Raw genomic sequence first — 23510 nt, 5'->3', positions numbered from 1 at the left:
AATTAAAACAATACATAACACAGTTAGAAGGGAGTCTGTTTGGGAATGAGATGATCTTAATAATTATAGATAATGACCAAATAGTCCTTGTCACTAAAGATATAACAAGGTTCATTAACAAACACTTTCTAAGCATAATTGACAAACTTGGTACAGTCATCTCAAAAGAAAAGGTATTGCTGTATATGCAATAATCAGTAACACAAGCATTCAGTTAATTCAGAAATACTCCAACATCTTCAAGGGAAATCTGGAAAATACTTAACTCTTAAAAAAAGGAATTCTTATATGCTTGACAACAATTAAAGCAAAATTTTAAAAACGTGTTCATCTAATATAGGTACAGTTCTCAGCCATATATTTACTGTTCACTTACACAAGATATCTTTCCTGAAAGGCAAAAGTATGACATTGGTGGACCCCTCTTTAAAAAAAGGTAATGGAACAGATGTTAATAACTATCAATCTGTTTCACTATCAACTTCCTTCTCAGATATATTTAAGAATAGTTCAGCATATCTTCAACTATCAGATTCTGAGTCATTCACTATTTGGTTTCCAGTAGGGTCTCTCCACAGAACTTGCTATCGACTATTTCACTGATCATATATTGAAACACCTGAATGATGAGATTTCCCATCCTAGGATTTTTGTGACTTGTCTAAGGCATTTCACTGTCTAAATAACAACATTATTTTTGAGAAATTTCTATTTTATTGAGTACTTGGTTCACTTCACATTTAACTAATAGGAAGCAATATCTATGTTAGATAGTTCATGCAGCTCTTGTGATGAATCATGGGGACAAATTACTACTGGTATTACACAGGGTTCGATTCTAGAGCCACTCCTGTTCTTGCTATATGTATTGACTGACAAAGAAAACGAAGCACCCAGAACACATGATTGGATGTCAATGTAACTTCATAAACATACACACCATTGGCAAGTATGTAAATGTTTATGGAGGAGCAATTCTCTGTGACGCGTAGAACAGCCACCAGATCGCATTAGTGTTGTTTGTGTTTAGTGTTATTACCCTGCTTGATAGGATATTTAAGGTGCATAACAGCAGCAGATGTTGAGTGATCACTGTCAACAGCCTGGAATGCCGTGTACTTGCGTGAGACAGCACTATTAGCACCTGATGGAGTGTGAGAAGGGTCCCATTGTGGATCTATGTTTTGCAAGCAGGTTGAATTGTGCAACATTCAGATTTATAGGACATTTGAGTATGACTATGGCCCAATGTTGGACTGCATGGAAATGCGATGGCAGGCATACTTGTCATCAAGGTTCAGGTCGATCGTGACTGACCACCACAGGGGAAGGATCTCTGTATTGTGCACCAAGCACCTCATAACCCCTTCACAGCTGCATATACCTTCTGAGTACAAGTTATGGATTCCCTGTAACATCTGTGTCATCCCCCACCATTGGTTGTAGACTAGCAGCAACCAGTCTAGGTAATTACTTCCTTTATGTTGGCTGCTGTTAATGTCAGAACATAAACAGCTGTGTTTGGAGTGGCGCCATGACTAGCAAGTATTGACCACTAATGAATGGCATCTCATTGTGTTTGGCAATGTATTGCTGTTCTGCATTACTCCGATGACCATTGACAGCAAGTACGGTGGTGACCTGGGGAGAGCTCTAATTCTTCCAGTGTTTTGGAGAGCCACACTGTGGGGAGCCATTGGGTATTGAAGGAACTCTGCCAGCACAGTGGTACACCTCAGACATCCTGCGTTCTCACGTGCTACCTCTCATGCAATAGTATCTTGGTGCCTGCTTTTTGACAGGATAACACTCATCCACACATTGCACTGTCTGCATGATGTTGAGGTACTCTTGTGATGTGCAAGATCCCCAGATATATCTCTGATAGAACTTGTGTAGGACCACTTCATCCAAGTGCCAATATCCAGGATACTGAGGACCAGTTGCAGCAGTTGTGGGCCAGCTTGTCTCAGGAGAGTTCACAATGGTTTTATGACCCTCTTTCCAACTGAATCAGAGCATGCATCCAGGCCAGATGGGATGCAATGTCATACTGGTAAGTGGGTTCATACAACCAAGTTCTTTGCAAATTTGACTGGATTTTGCAATCATTGAAATAGCATCACATACCCTTTCAAGCTGTGAAGTTTCACATTGTTTCCTCCTCACTTTCTGGATGCTTCACTGGTTTTGTCAGGCAGGATACAATAGACCTTACACTGACTAGGGAGAAATAATGCTACACTATGTGACCAAAAGTCTCTGGACACGTGGCTGAAAATGACTTACAGGTTCATGGCGTCCTCCATCAGTAATGCTGGAATTCAATATGGTGTTGGCCCACTCTTAGCCTTGATGACAGCTTCCACTCCCACAGGTATACATTCAATCAGGTGGTGGAAGATTTCTTGGAGAATGGCAGCCCATTAATTGCAGAGCAATGCACTGAGGAGAGGTAGCGATGTCAGTTGGTGAGGCCTAGAATGAAGTCGGTGTTCCAAAACATCCCAAAGCTAATTCTATAGGTTTCAGGTCAGGACTCTATGCAGGACAGTAACCCCATAAAAGAATGCCATATTGTAGATGGTAGTGAAAGAAGGCGTAGTATGAATGAAGTAATGAATCTTGTGTAATACAGGTGTGGTTTGGCTAGTAGGTAGATAACTCATGTTAACTTTCGACATACATAATCTGTTATTGTCGTGTAACCACTCCACCACAGGCCATGCATTATGAACAGGTGCTCAATTGTGTTGAAAGATGCAATTGCCATCCCCGAATTGCTCTTCAACAGTGGGATGAAAGAAGGTATTTAAAACATCAATGTAGGCCTGTGCTGTGACAGCGCCATGCAAAATGACAAGGGGTGCAAACCCTCTCCATGAAAAACACGACCACACCATAACACCACTCCCTTCAAATTTTACTGTTGGCACTACACACCCTGGCAGATGACGTTCATCAGGCATTCGCCATACCCACACCCTGCCATTGAATCGTCACATTTTGTACCATGATTTGTCACTCCACACAACGTTTTTCCACTGTTCAATTGTCCAATGTTTACACTCCTTACACCAAGTGAGGTGTCATTTGGAATTTACCGATGTGATGGGTGGCTTATGAGCAGCCACTTGACCATGAAACCCAAGTTTTCTCACCTCCCACCTAACTGTCATCATACTTGCAGTGGATCCTAATGCAGTTTGGAATTCCTGTGTGATGGTCTGGATAGAGGTCTGCCTATCACACATTATGACCCTCTTCAACTGTTGGCGGTATCTGACAGTCAACAGACAAGGTCGGCCTGTATGCTTTTGTGCTATACATATCCCTTTATGTTTCCGCTTCACTATCACATCGGAAACAGTGGACCTAGGGATGTTTAGGAGTCTGAAAATTTTGCATACAGACATATGACACAAGTGACACCCAATCACCTGACTACGTTCAAAGTCTGTGCGTTCCACAGAGTGCCCCGTTCTGCTCGCTCACAATGTCTAATGACTACTGAGGTTCCTGATATGGAGTAACTGGCATTAGTTGGCAGCACAATGAACTTAATATGAGAAAAAACATGTTTTTGGGGGTGTCCGGATACTTTTGGTCACATAGTGTATTTGCATCATAATGAAGCACAAACTGGCTAAAACAAAAAATGAAATATTCAAAATTTTTATTGATTGGTTTTTGGTAAACAGTCTGTCACTTAACCTAGAAAAAAATGCAGTTCATTCACAGGATAGCATCAAAAACTGCTGTAATGTGTACTTACTTATGGACAAACAGTGTTGGTCAAGCAGCCATCTTCAATTCATTGATACTGTTACCTCACATTAAACAAAGATTTCTTGGCATTGAGGACATAATTGTTATTAGTTTCAGCATTTGACTTCTGCTTTAGACTATGTGGGTGTTATACCCACTGGCATTGTTTATTAAACTTTAATGTATTTAATGAGCAGTACATTCAGTTCTCCACAAAACAAGATATATCATCATCATTAGCAGTACAGCACAAGTGAAAGGAAATACATGAAACCAATCATTCAGAATTCTCAGATGTGCATATTGATAACAGCTTGAATTGAAAATCATGTATAGCAGATTTTTCTCAAGTGATTGAGTTCACTTACATTTTCTCCACATGTAATTGGTGATTTTGATGATGAAAGCATTAGAAAAGTAGCCTACTTCACATATTTCAATTCATTGCTGTCATATGGAATAATTTCCTGAGGCAGTTACATACAACACAAAAAGTGTTCATTACACGGTAAACTGCTGTAAGGATAATATCTGGTGTCCATCCTTGAACTTCATATAGCCATCTGTTTAAAAGAATAGATATACTAACATCAGTTCCACAATACATTACCTCTTTGATGAAATGTGTTGTCAAGAATGAGGCACAACTTAAAAATAATAATGTAAATCATACATGTAACACTAGGAACAAAAATAGCCTTACTTGTGCAGAGAAAGGAGCAAGAAATGCAGCCATAAAAATATATGATCATTGCCCTGATGAATGAAAGGTTCTGGCAGATAATGAAAGATTTAAAAACAAACCAAAATCATTTCTACTTGACACCTCCTCTTAGTTTGTAGATGAATTTCTGAGTAGGTAGTATTTAAGTGATAATGTTGCAGTTATCAAATGTTATTGCAAATTGAAATTGAAAAGAAAGAGTTTTGTAACTGTCTCATATGTAAACCTACCGACACTTTCCACATGATGACAAGTTACCATGAATATAACCTTTAGAACATGCAACAATTTGAACTAAACTAACAAGACATAAAAACACAATTTTAAACAAGTTCAGCAATGATAACATTTGCTGGTTGCAGCACTTGACTTTAACTTTAGAATGTGTGGGTGTTATATCCAGGTAAAGACATTGGTAACTAAATTTTAATGTTTTTAGAAATAGATGAAAATCAGATGGGGCCAAGTTCAGATTGTGTGGAGGATGATTGATGACAGTGTGAATTAACAACCCAATGTCACACATTAATAATGTCAATACAATCATCACCATACACAACTTTCCAGAATTTTCTATTAGTACTTCCTTTCTTTCCAATACTTTCAAAATAAAAGTTTTTTAATACATTGTGTGTAGCATAGGAAACAATCCAACAGCTTTTGTTTTCAGGTTGTGTGATGTTTTAATTAATAGTTTTCTCCCTCTGTAAGAATAAAAGTAATTTTTGTTGTGCTGTTCACATGCTACTAGTTAACCTACCTACCACACTACCATAGTCTTTGAAATCACGACTTTTGTTGTATGTGAGCAGTTGTATAAGGGTATGCTGAAAAGTAATGCCTCTGAATTTTTTATGTGAAAAATTTAAAGATTTTTAAATAAAACAAACTTTATTAACATTCTATAGTTTTATTCTTTATGTCTACATATTTATTTTTCAACACAGTCACATTGCTGATGGACACATTTCTCTCAGTGAGAGACCAGTTTCTTAATACCATGACCGTAGAATGTTTGACTTTGTTCATCATCTCTGCTTGCACCACTTCATCACTACCTAAGTGAAGTCATTCATATTTATTTATTTATTGTTCCGTGGGACCAAATTAAGGAGAAGTCTCCATGGTCATGGAACGAGTCAATACATGAAATTATAACACGATATTAGAAACTGATAAAATGAAATATAAAAAAAAAAACATATTCAGGTGACAAGTCGTAAGTTTAAGTGAAGAAAATCAACAATGTAACACTGGAATTTGCTTAATTTTTTAGCTCTTCCAGGAGCTCCTCGACAGAATAGAAGGAGTGAGCCATGAGGAAACTCTTCAGTTTAGACTTAAAAGAGTTTGAGCTACTGCTAAGATTTTTGAGATCTTGTGGTAGCTTATTGAAAATGGATGCAGCAGCATACTGCACTCCTTTCTGCACAAGAGTCAAGGAAGTGCATTCTACATGCAGATTTGATTTCTGCCTAGTATTAACTGAGTGAAAGCTGCTAACTCTTGGGAATAGGCTAATACTGCTACCAACAAACGACACTAAAGAAAATATATACTGTGAGGGCAATGTCAGAATTCTCAGATTTTTGAATAGGGGTCGACAAGAGGTTCTCGAACTTACACCACATATAGCTCGAACAGCCCGTTTTTGAGCCAAAAATACCCTTTTTGAATCAGAAGAATTACCCCAAAAAATAATGCCATACGACATAAGTGTATGAAAATATGCGAAGTAGACTACTTTTCGTGTTGAAATGTCGCTTATTTCAGATACTGTCCTAATGGTAAATAAATCAGCATTTAGCTTCTGAACAAGATCCTGGACATGGGCTTTCCACAACAGCTTACTATCTATCCGAACGCCTAGGAACTTGAACTGTTCCGTCTCGCTTATAATATGCCTATTCTGTCTGATCAAAATATCGGTTCTTATTGAATTGTGAGTTAGAAACTGTAAAAACTGAGTCTTACTGTGATTTAGCATCAAATTATTTTCCACAAGCCACGAACTTATTTCATGAACTACATTATTTGTTACTGTTTCAATATTACACACAAGATCCTTCACTATCAAGCTGGTGTCATCAGCAAACAGAAATATTTTTGAATCATCTGTAATACTAGAGGGCATATCATTTATATAAATAAGAAACAGCAGTGGCCCCAGCACCGACCCTTGGGGAACGCCCCACTTAACAGTGCCCCATTGGGACTGAACATCACTACCACTCTCAATATTGCGGAGAATTACCCTCTGCTTTCTGTTCTTAAAGTAAGAGGCGAACCAATTGTAAGCTACTCCCCTTACTCCATAATGGTCCAACTTCTGCAGTAATATTTTGTGGTCAACACAGTCAAAAGCCTTCGTTAAATCAAAGAAAACACCTAGCGTTTGCAACCTTTTATTTAATCCATCCAAAACCTCACTGAGAAAAGAGTATATAGCATTTTCAGTTGTTAAACCATTTCTAAAACCAAACTGAACATTTGACAGCAAATTATATGAATTTAAATGCTCCAGTAAACTCGTATATACAACCTTCTCGATAACTTTAGCAAACACCGATGGCATAGAAATAGGTCTAAAATTGTCAACATTATCAATGTCTCCCTTTTTATAAAGTGGCTTCACTACCGAGTACTTTAATCGGTCAGGAAACCGACCACTCCTAAAGGAAAAGTTACAGATACGGCTGAGAACTTGGCTAACATACATAGAACAATACTTCAGTATTCTGCTAAAAAGTAAATAAAGATACCCTGTCATATCCATGAGAGTTCTTGGTCTTTAGTGATTTAATTATTAACTCAATCTCCCTCTTGTCAGTATCATGGAGGAGCATTTCAGGTAACAGTCTCTGAACACTTTTTTCTAAGAGCGCTATATGATTCCCTGTTGGGACTAGGTTTCTATTTAGTTCACCTGCTATATTCAGAAAGTGATTATTAAATACTGTACATATATGCGACTTATCAGTAACACGGACATTCCCACTAGGCACTGATTCTATATGCTCGACCTGTCTCTGCAGACCAGCCACTTCCTTTACGACTGACCATATGGTTTTAATTTTATCCTGAGACTTAGCTATTCTATCTGCATACCACATACTTTTTGCCTTCCTAATAACATTTTTAAGCACCTTACAATACTGTTTGTAATGGGCTGCTGCATTTAGATTTTGACTGTTTCTAACGTTTTGATATAATTGCCACTTTGTTCTACAAGATATTCTTATCCCACTAGTCAGCCACCCAGGCTGCCTGTTTGTGCTAGTACCCTGTTTTAAACGTTCTAATGGAAAGCAACTTTCAAAGAGCATGAGAAAAGTCTTGAGAAAAGCATTATATTTATCGTCTACTGTATCAGCGCTATAAACATCTTGCCACTCTTGTTCCTTTATAAGGTTTAGAAAGGTCTCTACAGCAACTGGATCAGCTTTCCTGAACAGCTGATGACTATATTTAACATGTGTTGCAGTACAAAAATCTTTTAAAGTTAAAATTTGTGCATCATGATCTGAAAGGCCATTCACCTTTTTGCTAACAGAATGCCCTTCTAGTAATGTGGAATGAACAAAAATGTTGTCTATGGTTGTTCTACTGTTCCCTTGCACTCTCGTTGGAAAGAATACGGTTTGCATAAGATTATATGAATTAAAGAGGTCTACCAGCATCCTCTTCCTTGCACAGTCACTTATACAATTAATATTGAAGTCACCACATATAACTAACTTTCTGTATTTCCTATAAAGTGAACCAAGAACCTTCTCTAGCTTTAGCAAAAATGTTGTGAAATCGGAGTCTGGGGATCTATAAATAACAACAGTTAGAAGTTTAGCTCCGTTAAATTTAACCACACCTGCGCAACATTCAAACACCTTTTCAGTGCAGTACTTTGAAACATCAATTGACTCAAATGGGATGCCATTTTTCACATACATGGCTACTCCCCTACACTGCAAAGAGCTCCTCGAAAAGCTGCCAGCCGACCTGTATCCTGGTAAAGGAAGCCTCCGAATTATCTCCTTATTTAAGAAGTGTTCAGATATACCAATAATTTCAGAGTCAACATCTATAAGCAGTTCACTAACTTTATCTCTAATACCTTGTATATTTTGATGAAATATACTAATTCCCTCATTACTCGGATACCTAAGCTTTGTCAAAAGTGATTCCCTTGTTAGAGAGACTTCCCTTAAGCAGGAATACCTATCAGCTGACTTCAATCTAAAAAAGGTGCAGCTCTAACACCCACTACTGAAGGAATTTTCCCATGAGTGATCCCACCAACTCCACCTATGCTGTCACCTATAAGCTTTGCCAACCTCCCCTTCCCATACTTGTTGAGGTGCAGGTCATATCTAGTGAAACCCGTCCTGCTGATAGACTCCACCGACACCATTGAAATGTGACCCATGCTTTCTGTCATCAGCGCACCCCCAAGTCTCATGTTATTACGCCTGACGGCTGTATTAAGATGAGGCCGATTGTGACGCTGAAACAGTTCCACGAAATGCACATTCGTGTTGCCAGTCTGAGTGGCTATGTTTTCCAGGTCACCATCTATGTTATACTCCCCATCCCTATCAATACTATTACCAGCCCCACCCACAATCACTACCTGATCCTCTTTAGTAAAATCCCTACATAACCCCCCTATGTTAACAGTCACCTGAGCCAACCCTGCATTAGGCTTCACAATGCTAGTGACCTGGTACTCACTCCCCAGCACTTCCTGCAACTGCTGGCCTACACCTCTGCCATGAGAACTACCTAACAGCAGAACCTTCTTCTTCCTCTTCGACTTTGCAACTGTTCTAGGCACAGTAACTACTGAGGCCTGCTGCATACTTCCTAAATCTACAGCTACCAGAGATTCCTCTCCACTAGACTCTGACAGCTGGTAAAACTATCTGAAAATCTTCTTCTCCTAGCAGATCTCTTGCCAACAGCCAGCTCCCATTCCCCAACCCCCTTCTCCCTCCTCATCCTATCTAGCTCCTCCTGTGCGTTTTTCAACTGCACCTGAAGGGCACAGGTCTTACGCTCCTGCTCCTCTATCAACTTACTCTTGCTACATAACCTGCAATTCCAGGAGAGGATCTGACCAGAATGCCCACTGGCTTCCCAACTGCATTCTCCCCAGTGAAAATACTTCGAACAAGTCTCACACCGCAATCCACTACTCACGAACCTACGGCAAAGCCCACACTTCTCACTCATGGTAAAATTTTACTTTTTCTAAGTTCCACTACTACAATAAGAAGATGTTAAAAACCTGACTACAATAATCACAAAGGTGTTATTTAAGTTTTAGAAACAGATTAAAATCAGATGTGGCCAAGTAGGGAGTGTATGGAGGATAATCCATGATAGTGTGCATGAACAACCCATTGTCACACCACCACATCACCATATCACCATACACAGCTTTCATTCTTCTATGAATTTCAATTGGAGGCATGTTTCCTGTGGTTAGAATCTGGATTACAGCATGGTGGTTCTTATGCGCTGACATACAGTAGTTACAATACACAGTGCAACATCACTCTATAGTGCCCTCTTGTGGCAGAGGGTTGCAACATGCTGGTAGGTCATCCAAGTAATATGCATGGCATGTAACACCTCAGCTGATATTGAGAACAGAATAAAACATTCAAGGCATTACTTTTCAGCCCACCCTCGTACATGGGCACATAACAAGAAGAAGACAAATTCTGGATTAGTGCTTTGTGGGAAGTGAGTTATAAGATTATATCTGCAAGGGTATAATGCCATCCTGGCATTGACCTTTAGTGACCCACAGAAAATGTAAAATGGGTTAGCAAGATAGAGATGTGAACTGTTGCCCTTCCAAACAATATCTAATAACTCAATTATCCTTTCAGAAGGGGACAGTTGATTTTCTTCTCCATTCTTTCTCAGTCTGAGTTTGTACTCCATTTCTAGTGTTCTCATAACTGGCGAGACATGAAACCCTAATCTTCCTTCCTTTTTCAGAACTTGGTGTGACACAGTATTTAGTGAAGATTTCAAACTAAGCAATTCTCTAACCTTTTTCTGTGTTTACATATCCGTAGTGATAGTGAAAAGATTTATGGTTTATAATTTTCCACGCCCTGTTATCCTTTAACATAAACAATCTAGGTTGCAATTGTTATCCCAAAGTTGCTCAAATGTCATTATTAATAAACTGTGCTGAACCTAACTGTAAGTTTGGCTGTTTTGCAGGTGCTTTTGATGGCAGAAAGTATCACAAAGTTTTAGAACGTCTACATGAGCAGTATGGGCCAATTGTTAGAGAAACAATAGGATCCAGAACAGTTGTGCATGTTTTTGATCCAGATGACATAAAGGAGGTGTATGCGAATGAAGGGCACACCCCATTTGTGGCGCCTTTAATGGAGACAGCCCAGTTATATAGAAAGCAGAAAAACATTTCACTGGGCTTAGGTAATGTGTATGTAACTTCCATAATTATTATTTTTTATTGTATTTATATACTGGGTGTCTCAAGTGACTTTGTAAAGTACATTTGCAAAATAAACAGCGATATGAAAGAACAATACAACAGGCTGGAGCAATTTTCACTCACCCAAACAAATGTTTAAATGACAGATGTTTAGGGATGGATAGTTTTTATTTGAATGGACTAGGCTCTGTGACTTTCGGTAAAATGTGCATGGATGTCTGCAAAATCATAAACAAGGGAGACTAATATATCCTGATGGAGGTGGCAAACAATATAGTAAACAGAGAAATGTCCACATTTTTGTAGCATCTGAATGTAACACATAAGGGAAAGTCGTGGAAAGGTAGAGTTTCGAAAGGAATGTCTTGAAGAAACAGAAAACAAGTCTTAAAGTGCTCAGTCAGAATATTCAGTATCTAAGTAACAAGTGCATACAGGTACAGTAAGAACTAAGTGAGGAGAATGTGGATGTGATCACTCTTATAGAACATAGTGTGTCCATTAATTTATTACTATGACCATATTCGACAGCTATACTTTGTGCAATAATTTCAGTCCATCAGAACATAAAAGTGATGGTATTGTCATGTATTGTAAAGACCATCTACATGTCACAAAACTGGATTTTATTACGGAACTTAGTGTGGAAATGAAATTCGAAATTTGACCATTAAGCTAGTAGTAAACAAAGTACCCCTGATTGTTGTGGGGCTGTACAGATCTTCTAGTAGCATAGTTGGTGATTTCTTACAAAAATATTTGTCAGACAGAGTTGATGTGACAACGAGTTCTGTGACAATCTAGAACGGTGGGGTGTTCATTTCATGCGGTACATTTACAGGGGGCCCAAAGACAATAGGGTCGCTACCAGTGCCTTCATCTTGTCCTTTGAGGGTAATTCATTGCCTGAAAAGGTCAAAGTGATGGTTTACTGCTGTGACATTAAACCATATGTCCCTCCCCCTGTGCGGTGCTTTAAGTGCTGGAAATTTGGACATGTCTTCCCGCTGCACCTCCAACACCACATGTTGAGACGGTGGACGTCCACTGCATCCAGATACTCCTTGTGCACCTCCTCCAACTTGTATCAACTGCGGAGAGCAGCACTCCCCCTGCTCGCCAGACTTCACAGTACTTCAAAAGGAGCAGAAAATCATGGAGTACAAGACCCTGAACCAGTTGACTTACCAAGATGCTAAACATAAATTTGAATGATTACACCCTGTTCGGTTGATGTCCACATACACTGCTGCTACATTACCATTGCCATCACAAATACCAGTCATACCACACTCTGTGCCACAAACAGTGGGCCCTCCGGGCCTCCAGAATACATGTGCCCCCTTGATGATAGGGGAAAAATCTCCTTCCATTGCTCCCAAAGTACCTACTTTGGGAGGAAGGCCCCCCCCCCCCAAACGCAGGGGGCATAAGACCCCTTCCCTTAGCTGGAGGAGCAACATCCTCCTCCAGCTCTTTTCATGCGCAAGGGGTCCGTTGGGACCCTTTCTCCCTAGGTCTCTGCTAATACCAAAGTGGACACTCGCCAATGGCTAAAGGAGCCAAAAGCTGCTGAACGAAGAGCTTCACAGTCTTCCTCCATGCCTGAAGCTACTTCGGAGAAGTCCTCCCAGCAAGCCCATAAAGAGAAGCGAGAGGGCAAGCAAACAAAGAAATCTGCTAAGAAAAAGGACCCTCCAGTGGCCCCGACACCACCACTGCCTACTAATTCTGCACCTGTGGATGAGGTGGAGCTCTCAGCATCCCTGGAGGACCTGGATCTCACTGATGTCTCATTCACAATAGGAACGGATACAAATACTCAATTGGTGGCAGCAGGTGCCCTGAGGCATAACCGGCCTCCTTGCATGCTTCATGCCTTCCCAGCCTCACGATAACGTCATCCTTCAGTGGAATTGCTGCGGTTTTTTCCACCACCTGGCTGAGCTACGGCAACTGTTAAGCTTTACACCTGCTTTCTGTATTGCCCCCCAGGAAACCTGGTTCCCGGCAATGTGGACCCCTGCGTATAGGGGATATTACAAGAACCGTAGTGACTATAATAGAGTGTCAGGTGGAATTTGTGTCTATGTCCTGAACTCAGTATGCAGTGAACCTATGCCACTTCAGACCCCTCTTGAAGCTGTGGCTGTCAGGATAAGGACGATGCAAGAAATAACTGTCTGCAACATATATCTTCCTCCAGATGGTGCAGTACCCCTGAACACATTGGCTACACTGATTCATCAACTCCCTAAACCTTTCCCACTTTTGGGAGATTTTAACATCCATAACCCCTTGTGGGGTGAACAGTGCTTACTGGCCAAGGTAGAGATGTCGAAACTTTACTGTCTCAACTCGACCTCTGCCTCTTAAATACTGGGCCACCACACATTTCAGTGTGGCTTATGGCACTTACTCGGCCAGTGATCCCTCTGCAGCCGGGGACCTCTCCCATCTGTCCACTGGAGAGCCAACGATGACTTATGTGGTAGTGACCACTTTCCCATCTTCCTGTCACTCGCCCAGCTCCATTCCCCCAGATGTCTACCAAGATGGGCTTTAAACAAGGCAGACTGGGAAGCTTTCATCTCTGCTGTCACCACTGAATCTCTCCCACATGGTACCATCGATGTGGTAGTTGAGCAGGTCACTAGAACAATCATTTCTGTGGCAGGAAACACAATCCTTTGTTCTTTAGGGTGCCCCCGGCGAAAGTCAGTACCTTGATTGTCGCCAGAAATCGCTGATGCCATTAAGGGGCTCCGGAACGCCCTATACTTGCAGTGTTAAAATAACGCTTATAAATTACATCTTTCCTCACAAAGTATTTGAGGTAGGAAGTTGAACTTTTTACAGATTATTTATTGGAATATGGGCTACAACTTAACACAGGGATTTTACAAAATTTTAGTTCAGTTATTAAAGATGATTTTTTTTCAATTGAAATGAAAATTCACAACATTTTTTTGAAATTTTTTATTTATATATTCAAAAATATACAGTTTTTTGGAAAAAGGCTGTGTTAAATTATGCAGAAGGTACTGTGTAACATTTACTGAAAGTTTGAAACAAATATGTTTGGAAGATCCTTAGAAAACATGTAATTAGTATGAGAAAATAAAAGTTTTGGGAATCGAGCGACAAAGATTGGATTAACTTTTTAGTGCATTCCAGGTCCATAGGATGGATTATCTTCATCCTCTGCAAACTCCTCCTCCAGCTTCCTCTTGTTCCTCCTCCTGTTTACTCTTGCTTGTATTTCTAGACTCTTTACAGCCCTGTCTGCAGCCCGAAGGCGTTCCTTGTCTAAAGCAAGCATCGCTCGTACCATGTTAGAACCTATCTTCATTCCCATATTTCTAAATACCTTGCACCTTACAATGTTGCCATCATTGAAAGTCGCAACAGCATCATACACACCAAAGTGAAGTGTTTCTATTCCAACAAATACAGTCTTGGGGATTCTCGACCATATAACACTATTTACACTTTCATTGGGGTTTTGAGTTTTTCCGTAAATACACTTTTTCAACAGTTCAGGTGCTGCTGAGTCTCTGAAAATAGGCTTTATCACCTCCATTATTGCATGAGGCAGACTAAAATGTACCTGATGAACACGGACGTTAATAATAACACCATTTGACAGCAGTTTAACAGCGCCACAGTGGGTCACGCCCATGTAGAACACATTTCAAAAAAAATTTAAAAATAGTTGTAGTCTTCGGAATTGAATAAATTATATATCTATTAAATGGTAATAGTCTGCAGATTCAGAAAATGCAAAAAAGTAAAAATTGAACTTTTCATGAGTTTGAGCCTTTCCGGAGCCCCTTAAAGAGCGTCAACGAATTCTACAGCGTCATAAACGGCTTACAGCGTCATAAACAGCTTCTTTCCCTAGAGCACCTAATAGCCTTTAAATGGCTCTGTTCCCATATTTGTCAGCTTATAAAAAGATGGAAATAGGAGAGTTGGGAGAGGTACGTCTCGACCATTGGGTGCCATATGTCACCTTCCCAAGTCTGGACGAAGATCAGACGTGTTTGTGGGTACCAGACCCCGACAGGTGTTACCAGCATTAACATCAATGTTGTGTTCTCTACTGATGCAAACACAATTGCCGAGCACTTTGCTGAGCACTATGCTCAAGCCTCCACGTCAGAGAATTATCCCCCAGCATTTCACACCCTCAAACGGCGGAAAGCCCTCTCGTTCACTGAACGTCACAGTGAACCCTATAATGCTCCATTTACAGAGTGGGAGCTCCTCAGCATCATTGCACATTGCCCCAACACAGTTCCTGCACCAGATTGGATCCACAGTCAGATGATCAAACATCTCTCATCCAACTACAATCAACATCTCCTCATCATCTTCAACCGGATCTGGTGTGATGGCGTCTTTCTATCGCAATGGCGGGAGAGTGCCATCATTCCAGGGCTCAGACCCGGTAAAAACCCGCTTGATTTGGATAACTGTCAGCTCATCGGCCTCATCAACGTTGTCTGTAAGCTGTTAGAATGTATGGTAAGTCGGCAGTTGTGTTGGGTCCTGGAGTCACATGGCCTACTGGCTCCATGCCAGGGAGGTTTCTGCCAGGGTCACTCTACCATTGATAATCAAGTTTCCCTCCAGTTTGCCATCCAAACAGCCCTTTCCAGATGCCAACACCTGGTTGCTGTCTTTTTTGAGTTACGAAAAGCTTACGACATGACCTGGAGACATCATATCCTTGCCACATTATATGAGCGGGGTCTCTGGGGCGTGCTCCCGATTTTTATCCAAAATTTCCTGTCGCTCCATACTTTCTATGTCCACATTGGAGCCTCTCATAGTTCACCCCATATCCAGGAGAATGGGGTCTCGCAGGGCTTTGTATTGAGTGAATCTCTATTTTTAGTGGCCATTAACGGTCTAGCAGCAGCTGTCGAGCTGTCGGTCTCACCTTCTCTGTATGCAGACAACTTCTGCATTTCGAACTGCTCTGCCAGTACTGGTGCTGCCAAACAGCACCTACAGGGAGCCAGACACAAGGTGCAGTCATGGACTTTAGCCCATGACTTCCAGTTTTCAGCCGTAGAGTCATGTGTCATGCACTCATGTCGGCGTCGTACCGTTCGTCCGGAACCAGGACTTTACCTTAATAACGATCCACTGACTGTAGTGGAGACACATTAATTCTTAGGACTGGTTTTCAATGCCCGATTGACATGGCTTCCTCATCTTTGTCAGCTGAAGCAGAAGTGCTGGCAGCGCCTCAATGCCCTCTGCTGCTTGAGCAACACCAACTAGGGTGCAGATCACTTTACACTGCTGCAGCTCTACAGAGCCCTTGTTCAATCCTGCCTTGACTATGGGAGTGTGGTTTATGGTTCAGCGGCACCCTCAGCATTAAGTTTACTCAACCCAGTGCACCACTGTGGCGTTCGACTGGGAATGGCAGCTTTCAGGATGAGTCTGGTGAGCAGCGTTCTGATGGAGGCCGGAGTCCCCCCATTGGAGGTTAAGCATGCACAACTGGTCGCCAGTTATGTTGCACACATTCGTAGCTCTCCTGAGCATCCGAATTACCATCTCCTTTTTCCATCCATGGCGATTCGTCTCCCGCATCGGCCATGTCAGAATTCCAGGAAATGAACTTTCTGACAGGCTGGCCAAAGAGGCTACACTGAAACCACTTCTGGAGATCGGTATCCCTATAACTGACCTGCGATCATTATTATGCCAAAAGGTATTTCAGCTTTGGGAGATGGAATTGCATGATCTCAGTACGCACAATAATCTTCGTGCCCTTAAGGAGAGTATGAATGTGTGGAAGTCCTCTATGCAGGCCTCTCGCAGGGACTCTGTGGTTCTCTACTGGCTCCGCATTGGCCATACGTGGCTAAGACATGGCTATCTCCTCCATTGGGAGGACCCGCCTCAGTGTCACTGTGGCTCACATATGACTGTCATCCACATCTTGCTGGACTGCCCACTTTTAGCCACTCTGCGGCAGACTTTTAACCTTCCCAGCACCCTACCTTCGGTGTTGGGCGACAATGCCTTAACAGCAGATTTAGTTTTATGTTTTATTCATGATGGGGGTTTTATCATACCTTCTAAGGGTGAGCGTTTAGCCTTCTCTCTGAGGTCACCACCCTCCCTCCATTTTAACTCTGTCACACTTTCTATGCATTTGTTTGTCTTGGTGGTCATCTTTTCCCTACATGTGTTCATCCCGCCTTGTCTTTTTGGGGTGGACATTTTAAAGTGTTGCAGAGTAGCTGGCTCATCCTCTTTTATTATTGTGATCAGCCAGCCCAGACCTTCTGCTCTATGGTTTTAATTCCTTCTTCCACTTTTCCTTGTGGTGTATGTTTTCCCCATATTTTGTCCGTTACATTCATTATCTTTTTAGGTGTGGTGTTGGGTGTTTCTGTACCTTGAGCCTTGGTTGCATCAGGAAAAGGGACTGATGACCTTATAGTTTGGTCCCTTTGTACACCAAACCAACCAACCAACAAAAAACCCTTGTCTCTGATGAACACGTGCCATCAAGGACAACATACAAGAAGTCTAGCCACTCACATATCTGTGAACTTTTTATTACATATGTTCATACCTGTGTTAAAAGCCTGCAAGGGGGCACCATGTCAAATGCTTTCCAGAAATCTAGAAATATGGAATCCACCTGTTGCCCTTCATCCATAGTTCTCAGTGTATCGCGTGAAAAAAGGGCAAGCTGAGTTTCACGTGAGCAATGCTTTCTAAAACCATGCTGATTTGTGGACATAAGCTACTCAGTCTCAAGAAAGTTTATTGTATTCAAACTGAAAATATGTGCAAGGAATCTGCAGCAAACAGAAGTTAGGGATTTTGTTCTGTAATTTTGCGGGTCCGTTCTTTTACCTTTTTTATATCCTGGAGTCACTTGCACTTTTTTCCAGTGTCTTGGGACTTTGTGCTAGATGAGACATTCATGATAAATGCAAGCTAGGTAAGGGGCCAATTCTGTAGAATACTCTTTGTAAAATTGAACTGGGATTCGATCAGGACCTGGTGAATTACTTGCTTTCAAATCTTTCAGCTGCTTCTATATACCAGGTATACTTATTACTATGTTGTCTACATGGGAGTCTTTCCAGTGGTCAGTGGTCAGATGACAGCATGATTTTCCTGTGTGACCAATTTCCTGAACATGAAATTTAAAATTTCGGCTTTCGTTTTACTGCCTTCAACTGCAACACCAGACTGGTCAACAAGGGACAGAATGGAAGCCTTAGAGCTGCTTAATGATTTTACATATGACCAGATTATTATTATTTCTTTACTTTCTCAGACATTAAGTCTGGTTAAAAATGGGACGTGACGCGGACCTTGATCAAGCGTCACTTCCTTTTAACTGTACGGTATATGTTATATTGCATTTAGGAACTTTCGGGTAATTGAACATGTATCAATAATTACGGATTTCTGTAATTGTATATATAAGTTTGGATGTAGCTGTATTGTATTGATGTAATGGTGGATATTGTGTGGTATGACTCCTGTAGTTGATAGTATGATTGGTATGATGTCAACTTTATTCTGATGCCACATGTCCTTGACTTCCGCAGCCAGTTGGATGTATTTTTCAATTTTTTCTCCTGTTTTCTTTTGTATATTTGTTGTATTGGGTATGGATATTTCGATTAGTTGTGTTAATTTCTTCTTTTTATTGGTGAGTATGATGTCAGGTTTGTTATGTGGTGTTGTTTTATCTGTTATAATGGTTCTGTTCCAGTATAATTTGTATTCATCATTCTCCAGTACATTTTGTGGTGCATACTTGTATGTGGGAACATGTTGTTTTATTAGTTCATGTTGTATGGCAAGTTGTTGATGTATTATTTTTGCTACATTGTCATGTCTTCTGGGGTATTCTGTATTTGCTAGTATTGTACATCCACTTGTTATGTGATCTACTGTTTCTATTTGTTGTTTGCAAAGTCTGCATTTATCTGTTGTGGTATTGGGATCTTTAATAATATGCTTGCTGTAATATCTGGTGTTTATTGTTTGATCCTGTATTGCAATCATGAATCCTTCCGTCTCACTGTATATATTGCCTTTTCTTAGCCATGTGTTGGATGCGTCTTGATCGATGTGTGGCTGTGTTAGATGATACGGGTGCTTGCCATGTAGTGTTTTCTTTTTCCAATTTACTTTCTTCGTATCTGCTGATGTTACATGATCTAAAGGGTTGTAAAGGTGGTTATGAAATTGCAGTGGTGTAGCCGATGTAATTATATGAGTGATTGCTTTGTGTATTTTGCTAGTTTCTGCTCGTTCTAGAAAGAATTTTCTTAAATTGTCTACCTGTCCATAATGTAGGTTTTTTATGTCGATGAATCCCCGTCCTCCTTCCTTTCTGCTTAATGTGAATCTTTCTGTTGCTGAATGTATGTGATGTATTCTATATTTGTGGCATTGTGAACGTGTAAGTGTATTGAGTGCTTCTAGGTCTGTGTTACTCCATTTCACTACTCCAAATGAGTAGGTCAATATTGGTATAGCATAAGTATTTATAGCTTTTGTCTTGTTTCTTGCTGTCAATTCTGTTTTCAGTATTTTTGTTAGCCTTTGTCTATATTTTTCTTTTAGTTCTTCTTTAATATTTGTATTATCTATTCCTATTTTTTGTCTGTATCCTAGATATTTATAGGCATCTGTTTTTTCCATCGCTTCTATGGTGTCACTGTGGTTATTCAATATGTAATCTTCTTGTTTAGTGTGTTTTCCCTTGACTATGCAATTTTTCTTACATTTGTCTGTTCCAAAAGCCATATTTATATCATTGCTGAATACTTCTGTTATCTTTAGTAATTGGTTGAGTTGTTGATTGGTTGCTGCCAGTAGTTTTAGATCATCCATATATAGCAAATGTGTGATTTTGTGTGGGTATGTTCCAGTAATATTATATCCATAATTTGTATTATTTAGCATGTTGGATAGTGGGTTCAGAGCAAGACAGAACCAGAAAGGACTTAATGAGTCTCCTTGGTATATTCCACGCTTAATCTGTATTGGCTGTGATGTGATGTTATCTGAATTTGTTTGAATATTAAGTGTGGTTTTCCAGTTTTTCATTACTATGTTTAGAAACTGTATCAATTTAGGATCTACTTTGTATATTTCCAATATCTGTAGTAACCATGAGTGGGGTACACTATCAAAGGCTTTTTGGTAATCAATGTATGCGTAGTGTAGCGACCTTTGTTTAGTTTTAGCTTGATATGTCACCTCTGTATCTATTATCAGTTGCTCTTTACATCCTCGTGCTCCTTTGCAGCAGCCTTTTTGTTCTTCATTTATGATTTTGTTCTGTGTTGTATGTGTCATTAATTTCTGTGTAATGACTGAAGTTAATATTTTGTAGATTGTTGGTAGGCATGTTATGGGGCGATATTTAGCTGGGTTTGCTGTGTCTGCTTGATCTTTAGGTTTCAGATAGGTTATTCCATGTGCAAGTGTATCAGGGAATGTGTATGGGTCTGCAATGTAACTGTTAAATAATTTAGTTAGATGTGAATGTGTTGAGGTGAACTTCTTTAGCCAGTAATTTGCTATTTTATCATTTCCAGGGGATTTCCAATTGTGTGTAGAATTAATTGCTCGGGTGACTTCATGTTGCAAAATTATCACTTCAGGCATTTGTGGTATCATCTTGTATGTGTCTGTTTCTGCTTGTATCCACCGTGCATGCCTGTTATGTTGTACCGGGTTTGACCATATGTTGCTCCAGAAGTGTTCCATGTCTGTTATGTTTGGTGGATTGTCTGTTTTAATGTGTGTGTTATCTAATGTTTGGTAAAATCTCTTTTGGTTTGTGTTGAATGTTTGGTTTTGTTTCCTTCTATTTTCACTTTTTTTGTATCTTCTAAGTCGTTTGGCCAATGCTTGTAATTTCTGCTTCTTTTCATCTAATTGCTCTATTGATTCTTGTTGTGAGATTTTACCTAACCTTTTTCGTTTTTTGTCTGATATTTCATTTCTTATAAATTGTGTTAGCTGTCCAATGTCTTTTCTCAGTTTTTCTATTCTGATCTGTAGCCTGTGTTGCCATGCTGGTTTTGTGGGTTTCTTCTGTGTATTGGTTTGTTCTGATCTCTGCCTAGTGTGTATATTTAGTGTAGTGAGTGCTCCTATATAAACCAGTAGTTGTAACTCTTCCATAGTTGTATTTTCATTTATTTTGTTGTGTATGATTGTGTTGATAGTTTTTATTGTTGTTTCGACTTGTGGGTTATTTGGTGGTCTATGCAAGAATGGTCTGATGTCTGTATTTGTGTCTTTGTATTCTATATATGTCAGCTGAAATTTCTCTTCTATATCTAACACGTGTGTCTCTTCGTGTTCTATTTGTGCTTGTTCTGGTGGCTGTCTTAAGATTTCGTTTTCCTCTGATTGTTTAATTGATGCGTGTTGGTCTTTGTTTGTTTGCTCTGGGATGTTTGAGTCCATTACTGTATTTTCTTCTTCTTCTGATTGCACATTATTTTGTTCCAGTATTTGTTGTACTTGTTGTTTGATGTTTTCTAATTCTGACTGGGGTATCCTGTTATTTTTTATTATTACACGGATCTGATCAGCTAGTCGTTGTTCCGTTAAAAATTTTAATTCCGGGTATCTGGTAATAAATGTTGTGTATACTTGTGATCTGTATCCAGTTGTGTTGGTTCCTAGGTTTGTTGCTTGGTAATAACAGAACATGAGGTGTCGATTAACTTCATCTGACCATCTCATCCTCTGTCTTTGTTTTCCTTCTAGGGTGGTTGCAGGAAGCATATCCTGCAAAACACCTCTATTTGGATTTAAATCATTTTCCAGTTGGCTAGCAGTGTTGTTACCATTGTGGGCGGGCATAGGGTTCAAGCGTCGTCCCCGACCATGACGGCGCTTGTCCGAGGCTTCTTTAGTTCTGTCCTGAACCAAGTAATCACACTAAAAGGGGGGTTAGCCCTATTAGTGGTTTGTTCTTTTCGTCGCCTTTTACGACTGGCAGAACATACCGGAGGCCTATTCTTTTATTATTATTATTATTATTATTATTATTTTTCCTTTTCCTCTCTCTCTCTCTCTCTCTCTCTCTCTCTCTCTCTCTCTCTCTCTCTCTCTCTCTCTCTGCCAGATTGTTTGCTATAGTTTGACGGTGGTAGCTGTTGCATGCTTTGTGCATAGATCTTTTCACAGACACACAAATCTCTACTAACTTTCACTTGTCATCATTAATACATTCCCTTTTGAACTGAGAGTGGAACAGACTGTGCTTCCTCAGCATCCTCCAAATTTCATTATTAAATCATGGTGGGTTTTTCCATCTTTTATCCACTTACTAGGCATGTAACTCTCCAAACCATGATTTACAATCTGCTTAAACTTTGCCATTAATTCCTCTACACCCATCTTACTGGAACAAAGTGATGCCAGTTCACTGTCTAAGTGAGATGTTAATAACTCCTTATCTGCTCTATCTAGTGGAAACACTCTCCTAGCCTTCTTGACTCATTTATGAACTTTCATAGCCATAGTTACTATAATGACATCATGGTTGTTAATCCCCATTTCTATACTGACTTTGCCAATAAGTTCTGGCCTATTTATAGCTACAAGGTTTAAGATATTTCCTTGTGTGTGGGTTGCTGAGCTAGCTGCTCAAGGCAATTTTCAGACAATGTGTTTGAAAGTATTTCACATAACTGTCTGTCTGTATCCCCCGCAATGTATCCATAGACATCCTAGTCTATACACGGCAGGTTAAAGTCACCGCCAACTATTATTGAATGATCTGGGTATTTGCGTGCTCTCTTTGAATGACTCTGGAACTGTCACAGCAGAATTGGGTGGCCGGTAAAAACATCCAACAATTAACTTAGTTTCACCTACCCCTGTTATACATGATCAGATGACTTCAATATCACACTCAACTTTGACCTCATCTGTTTTGCCATACATAAACATCGTTGTGGCTTGTTCCTGACATTAATGCCTGACCATTCTACTGCTTAAAGTATGCTGCGTCAATCACACAGCGTCCAACACACAAGGAACACATAGCACGTGTTCAGAGGAACTTCCATTCATTAGTTCCATCTACAGTGGCAATGATGCATTTCCAGTGTTCATAGGCTCATTTTTCCTCCATTTCCAGTTAGGAATCCATCCCTGCAGTTTTGTTAGTTTTATGAATGTTCACCCCGTATATTGTGCAGAAAATGTTGCAGACAAATGGAATAACTTTTATAAATTTCTTTGCCCATTTCATTGTAATATTTTCCATGATTTTCAAAAAGAAATATACTCAAAACCATGTGACACTGCCTTCAGAAATGAAACAACTGAAGGATAAAATGTTTATTACATGGAAAATATAAAGTGTGTTCCCAGGGACATCAGATAAAGATATCTACAAAACATATCAAAAAGCCTATAAAGAAATGCTGAATTTACAAACAGAGCAAATTATACAACAAAAAATAGCAAGCTCAAATAACATAAGCAAATCAGTATGAAAGT

The 23510-nt window shown here is 40.0% G+C and overlaps 1 protein-coding gene across 2 annotated transcripts in view; it reads left to right on the top strand.

The window, feature by feature from the left end:
* Positions 1 to 23510, top strand: part of LOC126470273 (probable cytochrome P450 CYP44) — a 279280-nt gene that overhangs the window by 39589 nt on the left and 216181 nt on the right. For both annotated transcript variants that reach the window (XM_050098015.1, XM_050098016.1), the window contains exon 3: positions 10730 to 10958. In XM_050098015.1, coding sequence (XP_049953972.1) covers positions 10730 to 10958 — 229 coding nt within the window. The remainder of the gene's footprint in view (positions 1 to 10729; positions 10959 to 23510) is intronic.

This window comes from Schistocerca serialis, chromosome 3 (assembly GCF_023864345.2).
Source record: "Schistocerca serialis cubense isolate TAMUIC-IGC-003099 chromosome 3, iqSchSeri2.2, whole genome shotgun sequence".
Classification (NCBI taxonomy): domain Eukaryota; kingdom Metazoa; phylum Arthropoda; class Insecta; order Orthoptera; family Acrididae; genus Schistocerca; species Schistocerca serialis.
Note: the sequence above shows the minus strand (reverse complement) of the source record. Positions and strands in the feature narration are given on the sequence as shown.